This window comes from Borostomias antarcticus (genome assembly GCF_949987555.1).
Source record: "Borostomias antarcticus genome assembly, chromosome: 24".
Classification (NCBI taxonomy): Eukaryota; Metazoa; Chordata; class Actinopteri; order Stomiiformes; family Stomiidae; genus Borostomias; species Borostomias antarcticus.
Genome location: NC_140257.1, coordinates 15,640,445 through 15,657,412, shown reverse-complemented (window position 1 = coordinate 15,657,412; position 16,968 = coordinate 15,640,445). Strand labels below are relative to the sequence as shown.

Below are 16,968 nucleotides of genomic sequence, written 5' to 3'. Positions count from 1 at the left end.
CTGTTCTATTTTATTTCTATTCTGCTCTTTTCTATTCTAATTCTATTGTAATTCTAATTGTATTCTGCTCTGTTGTATTCTAATTCTCCATTCTGTTGTATTCTAATTCTATTCTGTTCTTTCTAATTGTATTCCATGTATAACCTGCCTATACTGCCACCATGTGGTGTTGGATGATATTACATCCCTCTATTCAACTGGAGTCTGTAGTAATAATAATAATAATAATAATAATAATAATGCATTTTTATTTATATAGGACTTTTCAAGGTGCTCAAATACACTTTACATAGATAAAAACAGCAGTGATAAAACATTTTACAATAAAATAAGGGTGGAAAGCAGTAACAATAAGAAGGTTGTTGGTGGTAAAGTTGAGCAGCAGTGAGTTGCTGGTGGTGGTGGTGGTGGTGACCATCATCAAGCTCTACATCAGGATCTGCTGGTGACATCAAGCTCCTTTGTGCTTTGTGTTCCTGAGTGTTGTGGATGGGTGCATCATGTATGTATATTTGAATATTATTATACATATGTCTATACAGACTGTATGTATGTATGTATGTATGTATGTATGTATGTATGTATGTATGTATGTATGTAATGTATCCTATATTTGTACATATTGTATATATATATATATATTTCTTGTATTTAAATATTTGATGCATATAATCTATGTATATATATTCCTTATTCCGCAGTACCTTTTTCCCGCAATGATTGGGCAGGTTCGAAGCTCCTGACAACATCCGTGCTGAGACCATGGAGGTATAATATAATATATATTACGGTATAAATATAATAATATAATATATATATAATATATAATATAATATAATATATATACGGTATAATCATTCAGACACAGATGGATCGTCATGTTCCCTGAGGTCGCGCACTCCGGTACGATAGGTGGCGCTATGCACCTCACATTGGGTCACGACCCGCCATTAAACTGAGAGAAGAAGAAGAAGAAGACCAATCGTAGTCGTTTGCTGCCTACTAAATCAATTCAAACCCATTTGGCGGTTGGAAGACTTGGACCAACTTTGCTTGGCAGTAGTAGCATTAGTTAGATAGACAGTTAGTCAGTCAGTCAGGTTGTATCTTAGATAGACCAACACGATGGACACCTTCAATGCAAGTGTTCTTGTTGGATTCTCGGTCAACATTAGTCGGAGTGATGGTAAGATAACTTTAGCTAACGTGACCTGATATTAAACTAGCATTAGCCTGGTGCTACGGTGCTACCTATTCCAGGAGCTAGCTAGCTAGCTAGCTGTCAGTAGCTAGTAGGCTACCGTCTCTTAAAAGCTTATCCTATGAACGAAACGTAACTTAGTTGTGTTTCAGGACGAGTTCACCCGGCCAGCGTGAAGTCCGTGGACATGTCCAAGTGGAGTGTGATGGTGGAGTGGCACGAGAAATCCGGAGAAGCCCGTGGGAAGGAGGTATGGATCTCTCTCTCTATATATATATATATATAGACGTGTTTTCATTCAAATGAATTAGACACGTACAATATTTGATGTCACTGACATCAGTCACAAGTTAGAAATGACTTTTCATGAGGCGAGAGAAGCATAAACACAGTAAGCTGGACATTTCACACTGCTTTCAGAATCAGTATTTCAGTTCACCATTATCCTTCTATCCAAGGAATATGATCTGTGTTTTCGTGTTTTGGTGTTGGCTAAGTTAGCCGCATGGCTGACTGTTCGTGAGCACGGTGGACGGTAATGCAGTGGTCAAACGCGTTTTGGTTTAATCTCAATAATACCGTGTTCTCTAGAGTGGACCGTTAGTTTGAAAGGCATGTGTTGGTTGCTCTGGTAGTGAACCTGCCGTCCCCCACCTATGATGCATGTCGTCAGTACAGTTGTTGAATGATGCATATGTTAAAAGTAAATTTCCAGCTATTAATGATCGTGGATAGGGCCAGCGCTGGACTTTTGGAGGCCTATTTAGTGCGTCGGGGAGGGGGGGGGGGGGGGCTTCCAGAAGTCTGGGTTTTATTATCACTGGAATGTAGTGCATCCAAGGAGAATGTTAACCCTTTTTAGAGGCTGGAGGCCCTAGCCTTCTCCGCCTAAAGGAGACGCCAGCCTTGATCGTGGATCTCCAGGAGAGCTGCACAGAGCTGGACTTCAGAACGCCCGTACTATTAAGAGATCACATGCTGCGCCACACCACTCTAGGCCCATAGCCAATATGTGATTGCAGGGACAATAAGGTAGCTAGTCAGACTACATAATAGCTAGTGATGTTGGCTAGCCGGTCGTCACTTCTGTTCTCTTCCTGCTCTGCAGATCGAAATCAATGAACTGTGGACTTTGAACCAAGAGCTGCTGGAGTACATGAAGTCTACGTTGAATGAAAAACCTACAGAGAGGGTAAGTGTTGGCTTGCGGGCAGGTCTGGGAAATGGATACACACACATATACATAGTATACATACATACCTACACAAATACATAGTATACATACACACACACAGATGCAAACATATACACACACACACACACACACACACACAAAGATAACATGCATACATGCATGCATGCATACATCTATCTATCTAATCTATCTATTAACTGATCTGAGCCCCTGTCCAAATGAATGGAGGTGAATGGCCGCTTGGGGAGATATGGCCATGGTTTGTCATTAAAGATGGCTATGAGGCGAGCATAGCGAGGTCAACCAAACTGGCCTGTGTAGTTGTGTTTACGTTCATTTTTTCCCCCCGGTTGCCGGCTCCGCCAATATTGCCATGGTTTGATTAACGCATATCGTCGTATTTTATGACTGACATTGTTCATAGCTGTGTTTTTTGGTCTAACCCTAACCCTTGCTCTCCTTTCCTCCCTAGAATCGTTGCCTGCGGTCTTCCAGGATACCAGCGCCATCCAGTGGTAGGCATAGAAAGTTGGATTTGTCCGTTGGCATCTTACCTAATGGCAGTATAGGCTCAGGTTGTGTGACGTGATGCTGGGAGGGTTTAACTGTTGACGTTTCCCTCCCTAAGCCTCCCCTGCTCCGGTCTGCCCTCCTGAGGAGTCAGGTCTGCATGCCTTCCTCTCAAAGACAGTCGCCACCTTCACTTAGAGCTGGCTAAATTAGGTGCCCTAACGGTTCCTGGTCCTGGCTTTCGTGGAAATGTTCTGACATTACCTCAGGGTTCCCACGAGTTGGAATGAGTCGGAATTTTAGCGCTCATTTAGCCGTTTTTCCATTTCCAATTTAGGTCATGGACATTCAGCTTTTTAGTCATGCAAATTCAGCTTCACTTTTTACTCCAGGGTTTTTCCTGCATAGAGGATTTTTTGGCGCCCCCCCCCAAAGAGATTTTAGCCAGAGCCCAAAGAAAATCCCCAGTGCCAAAATGCTAAAAATTGAGAATAAAAATAGCAATTCAAATCCTCTCCAAATGTGTTTGATAGCTTGTTTCAAGTGCAGCCCATCCCACTTTCTTGCATTGTCCATGGTCTGGACCACTAGTAATCAAGATCATTAATAGACAGGTTATCAGTATCTTAAACATTTTGTCTTCATATCCATTTTGGGTCATGTCGGGAGATTTCCCGTGATTGTGAAAAGTGAGCTCAGTCAGAACCACAGCAAAGAATATAGGCCTATATACGCTGGTAGGCTACTCAGCATGAAACAGAGGTTTCCCCCCAAAAAATGTGTTGCGCATCACGCCCCAAAGACCATTCTGAGCCAGGAAAAACCCTGTAGTCATTGAAAGTAAGGGAATTTGACATTTGACTCGAGTGGGAACCCTGTTACCTGGCGATTGCATGGTACCGTTGGGATAGGGGACTGCAATGAGCTCTTTTCTGCACTAAATTGGATGCAAGAGGTGCCTAACTAGTCTCCCTCTCTCTTTTGATCATGGCTTTCCTGGTTTACATAGTCGAAATATATCTAATTTGCTTACAGCACTGGTTTAGCTTGCTGACTACTGCCTTCTTTATTGTTCAGATCAGTAGCATGAACAGTTAGGCCCATAGACTTTAATAGTGTTAATGCAATACTGTATTGATCTCTACAGTAGTTAAGCCCCACGTCCTGCCTGCAGATGGGTGAATGTCCTCTCTCTCCCTCCAGTTCCCGGGAAGTCGGGGGTCCGGCAGTCGTTTGTGTTCCGCGTCCCTGCGCCGGTCTCTGAGCCTGTGGTCGCCCAGCCCGAACCCGCGTTCTCCGCCCCTGTCCCCAAAATCCCAGGTCCGTAGCAAGTCTGCCCCATCATTCTGTCTCTATACAACAACTAGTTCCATCTGCGCATTGGAGGCATTCGAAGCCGTGCCAATAACCGCATTACACCAACGGGTAAATCACAGGTAAAAGTATCACTCCGCTTTGATACATTGCATTACAATGTGATAGGGATTGTGAGCAATAAACAGTAAATATACATTCTCTTAAACATAAACATACTTACTGTGGCAATAATGTCTGGGGAAAAGCTATGATATTCATGGGCACCAATGGGAAGACTTGGATTTTGTGGGCGGAGGATGATTGGCCCGCGCGGATGGTGGGCTGTGCGGGGAGGCTGATTGGCCTTCACGATTGGCTGTTCCAATACAGCCGGACTCCGCTCCGCCCCTTATCCCATGTTTTGTGGCGCTAGCCGTAGCCACGATCAAGCGCTCCCTCTCGTGTGTTCCTGCCGAAGTGATCTTTATTTCAGTAAGTCTGTTTTAGATGGCGGAGTTCGTCGGTCGCAGAGGAAGGTTGACAGCAGGATGACGTTGTCGTTAGCCGCCCTGCCCCAGATCAGCGAGGACTTCAAGGAGAACGAGAACAAGCCTGCGCCCTTTGTCCCCTCAGGTCAGCTCAACCACACGTAGCATCATCTGACTGTTCTGTTTCAAACGGAGAGGCGTTTCTCCGTTAGTATTGCACATCTAATTCTAATTGTAATTGTTTTAACTGAAGTGGTTTTAGTCTGTTCTTATTATCTTATCTATTTTATGCTTTGTTTTTAGTGTTTTCTGTTATTCTTGGTTTAGCACTATTTTATTTATTTTACTCGTCGCCACTAAATAAGGCAACCTCAGTGTCCTTCGCGTATAAATAAAGGTTATTGAATTCTCATCTCATTGCAATAAGAATGCTTTATATCCCAGCTCTCGCATGCAGGAAGAAGTCGGCCGTCCCCTTGGAGCCCAGCAAAGGAAACAAGAGGGTGTCTCACGTTTTCAAGCCGCCCCCAGACCCTCAGAACAAGAGAGGGAAGGTGAGAACAGAGACACGGACGAAACCTCGTCCAGGAGGTCAGAGTGGGAAGGTGAGAGCAGAGACACGGACGAAACCTCGTCCAGGAGGTCAGAGTATGTGTGTAGAAGCAGGAGGAACGTTTTGCTTGTCTTGGTGTATTCATTTACTACGACAACTTACTTCATCCTCACTGTCCCTGACTTTTGGATATACAAGCCTGGAGTACACACACACACAGCGTGACGTGTCAGTGTGAATACCTTTCTTTTTTTACTCTTTTTTTTAGTTTTAAGATGTATATTTGCCGGCATTTCTGCTTTATTATGTACTGTATGACAGTGTAGGCGGACAGGATGGGTGGGAGAGAGAGAGAGGGGGGGGGGGGGGGGGACATGCAGCACAGGGCCCGGGCTGGATTCGAACCCGGGCCACTGCGGTAAGGACTAGCCTTGTGGTAGACACATTAGCCCCATGAGCCCTGGTGTCAATACCTTTCTGTAACGTCTATTTCTAGTGTCGATACCTTTCTGTAACGTCTTTTTCTAGTGTCGATACCTTTCTGTAATGTCTTTCTTTCTGTAACATCTGTTTCTATGTCCTCTAGTTCGGAGACACCAACAAGCCACGCAGGCAGTTCTGCCAGATGATTGAGGAGTTCAGAGAAACCCTGGTTAAGGTTCCTCTGTCTCCCTCTGACCCGGTGAGACCACACACACACACACACACACCTCGACCATGGAACTGTGGACTGGCCTCCTCAAGGTCGACTAATTGTCTCAAACACACATTCCAACAAATTGTCTTTGTTTTTGTTTTTTGGGTTAACACAGGCCGAAGCTCATCGGATCTGTGTGTGCGTTCGAAAGAGGCCGCTGAACAAACAAGGTACGTTTACGTTGAGCTTCTGCCGGCTCAGGAGGCGGAGCGGGTCGTCCAGTGACCGCAGGGTCGGCGGTTCAATTCCCGGCTCCTCCTGTCCACGTCGGAGGTGTCCCAAATTGCTCCCAGTGAGCAGGCTAGCACCTTGCATGGCAGCTGGCCGCCATTGGTGTGTGAATGAGGCCATTGTAAAGCTTATATAAACACTATATAAATGCGGTCCGTTTACCAGCCCTCCTGTGCTCCATGTACCCCTCTACACCATGGCCTCAGTGGACTTTGTAATATTATGCTGTTCTGTTGCATCCCTGTGTCTAATGCCCCGTTACCCTAAAGCAAGTAAAGCAGAATCAAGTTGACCCGGTACCAACACGCCATAACACCCTGTCCCTCGTGCTGCCACCAGAGTTGAGCAGGAACGAGATCGACGTGATTTCCATCCCTGGCGACGGAGCTCTGCTGGTCCATGAGCCCAAGACCAAGGTGGACCTCACCAGGTACCTGGACAACCAGGTGTTCCACTTCGACTACTCCTTCGACGAGTCGTCCACCAACGAGCTGGTGTACAGGTAGCCCGTTCTCCACGGCTTTGTTTTTCGTTTTTAGAGGTCGCCGTCACCCAAACAACTCAAGAGTTGTGAAGTTTCTTCAGGATGTGGTTTTAAATCTGCTTAATATATCTTCTCTCAAAGTCCTGTTGCGTGTAGTGTTGACTATCGTGGTTCCTCTTTGTAGTTACACATGTCAGGCCCAATAACCCCTCTCTGTTCTGTTCTGATAGGTTCTCTGCTAAGCCACTGGTCCAGACCATCTTTGAGGGAGGGATGGCCACTTGCTTTGCCTACGGCCAAACAGGAAGTGGAAAAACGCATGTGAGTCCCTGTTCTCACCTGCTGCTCCCTAGTTTCTGATGCTGCATTACGTTTGTATCGGGGGAAAATCGGGATTCGCGAGTTCAACGTCAAGATCTGCATCAAATACGTCACTTGAACTAGTTTTTCCACCGTTTTACTCGGGGTAAACGATCGACCCCAACTTAATCGATGTCAGCTGCTGACGTCAAAATCAAGATGGCTGCTCCCTTTGCGAGCAAAGTGAAAGCTGTAAAGACTTTATTAGCGCTTCTGGCTTATATGTGTCCTATTAAATCAGTCGTATACACAGTGGTGTCCAACTTCTATCAGTGGACAATGTTGCCACAGTGTTCGTATGCGCAAAATAGCGCATAGTTCGTTGTTACCTTTTTGTTTCTGGAATGCATTTAACTGGGATATGACATCATCCCGGGCACCAGATCCTGACCTCCGTTAGAATGGAACGCAGCGTGACTGTCACACGTTCACCTGACCGCTGTCTCTCTCTGTCCACCAGACCATGGGGGGTGAATTCACTAAAAAGAGCCAGAAGGGACCTAAAGGGGAATTGTCCGGAAAGAGCCAGAACAGCGCTGAAGGGATCTACGCCTTAGCAGGTAGTTAAATTCTCCACCTCGACCCAAGCTCCATCTCGTCCATCTTCATGTCCAAAACGATCGGGTCATCGTCCCTACTTCTGACGCACTGCGCTTGCATGGTGTTGTGTATTGTTGTGGTTGTTTATTTGTTTGTGTGTGTGTGTGTCCCCACCCAGCCGACGATGTGTTCACCATGCTGGGACAGAGCAGGTACTCCGCCATGAACCTCTCCCCCTACGTCAGCTTCTTTGAGATCTACAACGGCAAGGTAGGACGGAGGGGGGGTTGGATGGATAGATGGAAGGATTGGTTGGATGGATGGATGGTAGAGATGGAGGGGCTGGTTGGATGGGAGAGATGGAGGGGCTGGTGGGATGGGAGAGATGGAGGGGCTGGTTGGATGGGAGAGATGGAGGGATGGATGGATGGGAGAGATGGAGGGGCTGGATGGATGGGAGAGATGGAGAGATGGATGGATGGGAGAAATGGAGGGGATGGTTGGATGGGAGAGATGGAGGGGCTGGTTGGATGGATGGGAGAAATGGAGGGGATGGATGGATGGGAGAGATGGAGGGGATGGATGGATGGGAGAGATGGAGGGATGGATGGATGGGATGGATGGATGGGAGAGATGGAGGGGCTGGTTGGATGGGAGAGATGGAGGGATGGATGGATGGGAGAGATGGAGGGATGGATGGATGGATGGGAGAGATGGAGGGGCTGGTTGGATGGATGGGAGAGATGGAGGGATGGATGGATGGGAGAGATGGAGGGGCTGGTTGGATGGATGGGAGAGATGGAGGGATGGATGGATGGTAGAGATGGAGGGGATGGATGGATGGGAGAGATGGAGAGGCTGGTTGGATGGATGGGAGAGATGGAGGGATGGATGGATGGTAGAGATGGAGGGGATGGATGGGAGAGATGGAGGGATGGATGGATGGATGGGAGAGATGGAGGGATGGATGGATGGTAGAGATGGAGGGGATGGATGGATGGGAGAGATGGAGAGGCTGGTTGGATGGATGGGAGAGATGGAGGGATGGATGGATGGTAGAGATGGAGGGGATGGATGGGAGAGATGGAGGGATGGATGGATGGTAGAGATGGAGGGGATGGATGGATGGGAGAGATGGAGGGGCTGGTTGGATGGATGGGAGAAATGGAGGGGATGGTTGGATGGGAGAGATGGAGGGGCTGGTTGGATGGATGGGAGAAATGGAGGGGATGGATGGATGGGAGAGATGGAGGGGATGGATGGATGGGAGAGATGGAGGGATGGATGGATGGGATGGATGGATGGGAGAGATGGAGGGGCTGGTTGGATGGGAGAGATGGAGGGATGGATGGATGGGAGAGATGGAGGGATGGATGGATGGATGGGAGAGATGGAGGGGCTGGTTGGATGGATGGGAGAGATGGAGGGATGGATGGATGGGAGAGATGGAGGGGCTGGTTGGATGGATGGGAGAGATGGAGGGATGGATGGATGGTAGAGATGGAGGGGATGGATGGATGGGAGAGATGGAGAGGCTGGTTGGATGGATGGGAGAGATGGAGGGATGGATGGATGGTAGAGATGGAGGGGATGGATGGGAGAGATGGAGGGATGGATGGATGGATGGGAGAGATGGAGGGATGGATGGATGGTAGAGATGGAGGGGATGGATGGATGGGAGAGATGGAGAGGCTGGTTGGATGGATGGGAGAGATGGAGGGATGGATGGATGGTAGAGATGGAGGGGATGGATGGGAGAGATGGAGGGATGGATGGATGGTAGAGATGGAGGGGATGGATGGATGGGAGAGATGGAGGGGCTGGTTGGATGGATGGGAGAAATGGAGGGGATGGAGGGGCTGGTTGGATGGATGGGAGAAATGGAGGGGATGGAGGGGCTGGTTGGATGGATGGGAGAAATGGAGGGGATGGAGGGGCTGGTTGGATGGATGGGAGAAATGGAGGGGATGGAGGGGCTGGTTGGATGGATGGGAGAAATGGAGGGGATGGAGGGGCTGGTTGGATGGATGGGAGAAATGGAGGGGATGGAGGGGCTGGTTGGATGGGAGAGATGGATGGATGGGAGAGATGGAGGGGATGGATGGATGGGAGAGATGGAGGGATGGATGGATGGGAGAGATGGATGGATGGTAGAGATGGAGGGGCTGGTTGGATGGATGGGAGAGATGGAGGGATGGATGGATGGGAGAGATGGAGGGGATGGATGGATGGGAGAGATGGAGGGGCTGGTTGGATGGATGGGAGAGATGGAGGGATGGATGGATGGGAGAGATGGAGGGGATGGATGGATGGGAGAGATGGATGGATGGGAGAGATGGAGGGATGGATGGATGGGAGAGATGGAGGGGCTGGTTGGATGGATGGGAGAGATGGAGGGATGGATGGATGGGAGAGATGGAGGGGATGGATGGATGGGAGAGATGGATGGATGGGAGAGATGGAGGGATGGATGGATGGGAGAGATGGAGGGGCTGGTTGGATGGATGGGAGAGATGGTAGGGCTGGTTGGTCGTGGGTTTAGTATGTACTCACCAGGCCAGTCGTGGGTTTAGTATGTACTCACACCAGGCCAGTCGTGGGTTTAGTATGTACATACGTTTGCGGCGAACACAAAGCTAACGGAAAATATTTTGCTAACGTTCGCTATGTTCACTGAATTTGAACGCACCCCAGGCCAGTGGTTTCTCCCAGGGAGGGAGGGAGGGTCCATTTTGAGACGCATCAAGCGGGGCTTGCTCTTTCTGACCCCCCTGCCCTCTGGTGTGTGTGTGCGTGTGTGTGTGTGTGCGTGTGTATCCGTGTGTGTGTGCGTGCAGGTGTACGACCTGCTGAACAAGAAGGCCCTTCTGAGGGTCCTGGAGGACGACCGGCAGCAGGTCCAGGTGGTGGGTCTTGTGGAGGTGGACGTGTCCTGCCCCGAGGACGTCATCGGGCTGATCCAGGCGGGCAGCGCCTGCAGGTACCGCACGCTCACGTCTGGGTCGGCTTCACAGAAAGGTTCTGACCGGCCGACCGCACACCGGCTTGAATAATAACACTCAGAAAGGTTCATCTAGCACTGGGCTGGGAAGGATGAAGGGAAAACTATCACTGTGAAAGTGAATTCTTTAATAACGCCATTTAATTAACTCAGGTTGCCTAGTTGACCCTTGTAACGGTCCCTTCATGGCATTGACCTCCCAACGTAGTGGTCAATACACCTTTGACACATCAGTCAAACGCCTTTACTTAAGGCAACATTTTACCAAACCCAAATTTGTGTTAGTGCACTTCATAGTCAATCTCAGCAAACCATGTAATTAGTAGGGGTGGGAATCGGTACAGGGTCACGATTCGATTTCAAAACGATTCTCGATTATTGATGATTATCAATGGGATATTATATTTTTTTTTATGCCTTTTCCACCATTTGACTACGGTAAACCATTAAATACAATACCAGTGTTTCCCCTACCAGTATTCACACACATTATCTGCAGAAGCTTTTCTAGTAATGTTATGTGTTGTAAATAAATATTGGTAATTATTTATTTACTTATGTGCACTCGTTTCATTTCAGCTCAGTGTAGAGAAATGCACCGATAAACGCCTTACTGTGCGCGTCTATGACGACACTGTGGACATCATGTGACATGCCCGCCCCGCAACAACACTAGTAGTTTCGGGGGGTCTAACTAACCCCCCCCTGAAAAAAATGCTAGGGGAAACGCTGAATACAGAAATATAGGGGAAGACTGCATGAAGTCAGAGAATCTCTCTTCCCATCTCCTCTCTCCTTCCTGTCTCCTCTCTCTCTAACTCTCCTTCCTGTCTCCTCTCTCTCACTCTCCTTCCTGTCTCCTCTCTCTCTAACTCTCCTTCCTGTCTCCTCTCTCGCTCAATCTCCTTCCTGTCTCCTCTCTCTCTAACTCTCCTTCCTGTCTCCTCTCTCTCTCACTCTCCTTCCTGTCTCCTCTCTCTCTCTCTCCTTCCTGTCTCCTCTCTCTGTCTCTCTCTCCTTCCTGTCTCCTCTCTCTCTAACTCTCCTTCCTGTCTCCTCTCTCTGTCTCTCTCTCCTTCCTGTCTCCTCTCTCTCTAACTCTCCTTCCTGTCTCCTCTCTCTCTCTCTCTCTCTCTCTCTCCCTCTCCTTCTCCTCCTCCCTCTCCAGGACGTCTGGCCAGACGTCGGCCAACCCCAACTCGTCTCGATCGCACGCCATCCTGCAGGTCATCCTGCGCCGCCGCAACAAGCTCCACGGCAAGTTCTCATTGGTCGACCTGGCGGGCAACGAGAGGGGGACGGACGTCAGCAGCAACGACAAGTCCACCCTGGTGGAGACGTCCGAGATCAACCGCAGCCTGCTGGCGCTCAAGGTCACCTGACTTCCTACACTAATTCACTAGCTACCAGACTACCACAGGACGCTGGCACTCGAGGTCAGCTAGCGGATAAACTAGCTAGCTTGCTAACTATTGCAACTTATGGTGCGTTCGTTTATAACTGGGAGGTGGCAAATTGCGACTTGCTACTAGGAATTATTAAATAAAACACTGCATGAACTCGCACTTCCTCGTCGCAAATTCGGATATGTTTCTCAGCTCCCAGTTGCTCGAATGCACTAGATATAACTAGGTAACTGTGATATAATGATATATAGCTCGAATGCACACAGGTCGGAGGTAGGTATTTTGCCACTTGCGACTTGCCACCTCCGACCACAAACGAACGCACCATAACTCCAGTTTAATAGTACTTCCTGGTTGAGATGGCAGCCTCCGTCGGTTGAAACGCTGTCCCGTCGTGTCCCTGCAGGAGTGCATTCGCTCTCTGGGCCAGAACAGCGACCACATCCCGTTCAGGATGAGCAAGCTGACCCAGGTGCTCCGAGACTCCTTCATAGGAGAGAACTCCCGGACCTGCATGGTAGGTACCCGGTACTACACACACCAACCTCCCATCCCCCGCATAGGAACCCACACGCACACCTCGGTACCAGAGAGGAGGTCTGAGGTTCAGGTCTCTGAGGTTCAGTATTAGGTCCAGAGAGGAGGTCTCTGAGGTTCAGTATTAGGTCCAGAGAGGAGGTCTCTGAGGTTCAGTATTTGGTCCAGAGAGGAGGTCTCAGAGGTTCAGTATTTGGTCCAGAGAGGAGGTCTCTCAGGTTCAGTATTAGGTCCAGAGAGGAGGTCTCAGGTTCAGTATTTGGTCCAGAGAGGAGGTCTCAGGTTCAGTATTTGGTCCAGAGAGGAGGTCTCAGGTTCAGTATTTGGTCCAGAGAGGAGGTCTCTCAGGTTCAGTATTTGGTCCAGAGAGGAGGTCTCAGGTTCAGTATTTGGTCCAGAGAGGAGGTCTCAGGTTCAGTATTTGGTCCAGAGAGGAGGTCTCAGGTTCAGTATTTGGTCCAGAGAGGAGGTCTCAGGTTCAGTATTTGGTCCAGAGAGGAGGTCTCAGGTTCAGTATTTGGTCCAGAGAGGAGGTCTCAGGTTCAGTATTTGGTCCAGAGAGGAGGTCTCAGGTTCAGTATTTGGTCCAGAGAGGAGGTCTCAGGTTCAGTATTTGGTCCAGAGAGGAGGTCTCTGAGGTTCAGTATTTGGTCCAGAGAGGAGGTCTGAGGTTCAGTATTTGGTCCAGAGAGGAGGTCTCTGAGGTTCAGGTCTTTGAGGTTCAGTATTTGGTCCAGAGAGGAGGTCTCAGGTTCAGTATTTGGTCCAGAGAGGAGGTCTCTGAGGTTCAGTATTTGGTCCAGAGAGGAGGTCTGAGGTTCAGTATTTGGTCCAGAGAGGAGGTCTCTGAGGTTCAGGTCTCTGAGGTTCAGTATTTGGTCCAGAGAGGAGGTCTCTGAGGTTCAGTATTTGGTCCAGAGAGGAGGTCTCTGAGGTTCAGGTCTTTGAGGTTCAGTATTTGGTCCAGAGAGGAGGTCTCTGAGGTTCAGTATTTGGTCCAGAGAGGAGGTCTCTGAGGTTCAGGTCTTTGAGGTTCAGTATTTGGTCCAGAGAGGAGGTCTCAGGTTCAGTATTTGGTCCAGAGAGGAGGTCTGAGGTTCAGGTCTCTGAGGTTCAGTATTTGGTCCAGAGAGGAGGTCTCTGAGGTTCAGTATTTGGTCCAGAGAGGGGGTCTCTGAGGTTCAGTATTTGGTCCAGAGAGGAGGTCTCAGGTTCAGTATTTGGTCCAGAGAGGAGGTCTCAGGTTCAGTATTTGGTCCAGAGAGGAGGTCTCAGGTTCAGTATTTGGTCCAGAGAGGAGGTCTCAGGTTCAGTATTTGGTCCAGAGAGGAGGTCTCAGGTTCAGTATTTGGTCCAGAGAGGAGGTCTCAGGTTCAGTATTTGGTCCAGAGAGGAGGTCTCAGGTTCAGTATTTGGTCCAGAGAGGGGGTCTCAGGTTCAGTATTTGGTCCAGAGAGGAGGTCTCAGGTTCAGTATTTGGTCCAGAGAGGAGGTCTCAGGTTCAGTATTTGGTCCAGAGAGGGGGTCTCGGGTTCAGTATTAGGTCCAGAGAGGAGGTCTCAGGTTCAGTATTTGGTCCAGAGAGGAGGTCTCAGGTTCAGTATTTGGTCCAGAGAGGAGGTCTCAGGTTCAGTATTTGGTCCAGAGAGGAGGTCTCAGGTTCAGTATTTGGTCCAGAGAGGAGGTCTCAGGTTCAGTATTTGGTCCAGAGAGGAGGTCTCTGAGGTTCAGTATTTGGTCCAGAGAGGAGGTCTCAGGTTCAGTATTTGGTCCAGAGAGGAGGTCTCTCAGGTTCAGTACTTGGTCCAGAGAGGAGGTCTCAGGTTCAGTATTTGGTCCAGAGAGGAGGTCTCAGGTTCAGTATTTGGTCCAGAGAGGAGGTCTCAGGTTCAGTATTTGGTCCAGAGAGGAGGTCTCAGGTTCAGTATTTGGTCCAGAGAGGGGGTCTCTGAGGTTCAGGTCTTTGAGGTTCAGTATTTGGTCCAGAGAGGAGGTCTCTGAGGTTCAGTATTTGGTCCAGAGAGGAGGTCTGAGGTTCAGTATTTGGTCCAGAGAGGAGGTCTCAGGTTCAGTATTTGGTCCAGAGGGGGGGTCTCTGAGGTTTCCATCTTGTTTTCAGTTTTGTTTCTTCTTTTCTTCTCCTCCAGATCGCCATGGTCTCTCCTGGCATGGCCTCCTGTGACTACACTCTCAACACACTGCGCTACGCAGACAGGTAGTTTCACATACTATACTCACACTCTCACATACTCGGGTATACTCTCACAACACATACTATACTCACACTCTCACATACTCGGGTATACTCTCACAACACATACTATACTCACATACTATACTCACTCTCACATACTCGGGTATACTCTCACAACACATACTATACTCACATACTATACTCACTCTCACATACTCGGGTATACTCTCACAACACATACTATACTCACATACTATACTCACTCTCACATACTCGGGTATACTCTCACAATACATACTATACTCACTCTCACATACTCGGGTATACTCTCACAACACATACTATACTCACATACTATACTCACTCACATACTCGGGTATACTCTCACAACACATACTATACTCACATACTCAGGTTCACTCACAAACTATACTCACACACTCACATACTCAAGTACACACATACTATACTCACACTCACATACCCAGAAAGGTACCCCTACATACTATACTTACACTCTCACATACTATACTCACTCTCTCACATACTACTCTCTCACATACTATACTCACTCTCACATACTATACTCGCATACCCAGACAGGTACACTCTCACATACTATACTCGCATAGCGTCTTAAATACCCATTTCCCTCCGTGGTGGATGATCTCCATCATGTCTTCAGGGTGAAGGAGCTGAACGGATCCTCCAAGACCAGCGAGGCCGACATCCCTAAGAGGGAGGAGGAGGAGGAGGAGGAGGAGTCCATGGAGAGCAGCTCCTCTGAGGAGGTCAGCTCCAACTATTGTACCTACAGTACCACACACCACCGTCAAATACTCCCAACTACAATACCACACACCGCCGTCAAATACTCCCAACTACAGTACCACACACCGCCGTCAAATACTCCCAACTACAGTACCACACACCGCCGTCAAATACTCCCAACTACAGTACCACACACCGCCGTCAAATACTCCCAACTACAGTACCACACACCGCCGTCAAATACTCCAACTACAGTACCACACACGGCCGTCAAATACTCCCAACTACAGTACCACACACCACCGTCAAATACTCCCAACTACAGTACCACACACCGCCGTCAAATACTCCCAACTACAGTACCACACACCGCCGTCAAATACTCCAAACTACAGTACCACACACCGTCAAATACTCCCAACTACAGTACCACACACGGCCGTCAAATACTCCCAACTACAGTACCACACACCACCATCAATTACTCCCAACTACAGTACCACACACCGCCGTCAAATACTCCAACTACAGTACCACACACCGCTGTCAAATACTCCAACTACAGTACCACACACCGCCATCAAATACTCCAACTACAGTACCACACACCGCCGTCAAATACTCCCAACTACAGTACCACACACCGCCATCAAATACTCCCAACTACAGTACCACACACCGCCGTGAAATACTCCAACTACAGTACCACACACCGCCGTCAAATACTCCAACTACAGTACCACACACCGCCGTCAAATACTCCAACTACAGTACCACACACCGCCGTCAAATACTCCAACTACAGTACCACACACCGCCGTCAAATACTCCAACTACAGTACCACACACCGCCGTCAAATACAACTACTGTAACTAGCACGCACCGCCATCAAATACTTGTCATTTAGCAGAAACTTTCATCCAAAGCTACTTACAATAATTGCATTTGAGGTAGGTAGTCAGTGTGCTACTACTCACCGGAACTCACAAGTACATCTCCTTTCTAAACAACTGACTAAGAGCATAATCTAGTGCTAAAGGCAAAGTGCAAGAATAGCAAACTAAAAATATAATAGTTCCTTAAGACGGAGGATCCTGGTGGTACTATACTTCACCAAATACTTCTGTTACCCTTCTAGTATTGGAGGCGTTTGGTGGTCTGACCTCAAGAGTTTGTGTTTCAACGTTGTCCCCAGGAGAACACTCTTGTGCCCGTACCCATGCCGAGTCTCTACGAGGCCATCTCCCAGGTGGCCGACATGGCAGAGACACTGTACAAGGTACCCCCCACACCTCTAGACCCAGGAGGTCAGCATCTTGGTAACGTTGTACAACGGCATTGTGGCATGACGTGTGTGTGTGTGTGTGTGTGTTAGAGAGCCGTGGAGCTGTTGGGGCCGATGGGGAGGAGGTGGTGCGACATCAAGGAGGGCACCTCGGAGATGGTGGAATACGCCACAACACTACAAGGTCTGGACGCTCACTTTAAAGGAGCAGTTAAAAT

The 16,968-nt window shown here is 48.6% G+C and overlaps 1 protein-coding gene across 1 annotated transcript; it reads left to right on the top strand.

Moving 5' to 3' along the window:
- Positions 1-1,045: 1,045 nt before the first annotated feature.
- Positions 1,046-16,627, top strand: kif2c (kinesin family member 2C; the record flags this gene model as incomplete). Its single annotated transcript, XM_084458318.1, has 20 exons — positions 1,046-1,186; positions 1,354-1,451; positions 2,310-2,393; positions 2,869-2,911; positions 3,025-3,060; positions 4,110-4,226; positions 4,710-4,835; positions 5,135-5,244; positions 5,830-5,925; positions 6,056-6,110; positions 6,511-6,673; positions 6,886-6,976; positions 7,476-7,575; positions 7,734-7,825; positions 10,393-10,535; positions 11,725-11,929; positions 12,369-12,479; positions 14,647-14,714; positions 15,379-15,484; positions 16,604-16,627. The coding sequence occupies exons 1-20, from the start codon at positions 1,126-1,128 to the stop codon at positions 16,625-16,627; spliced, it is 1,929 nt and encodes a 642-aa protein (XP_084314444.1). The 5' UTR covers positions 1,046-1,125.
- Between the last annotated feature and the right edge of the window lie 341 nt (positions 16,628-16,968).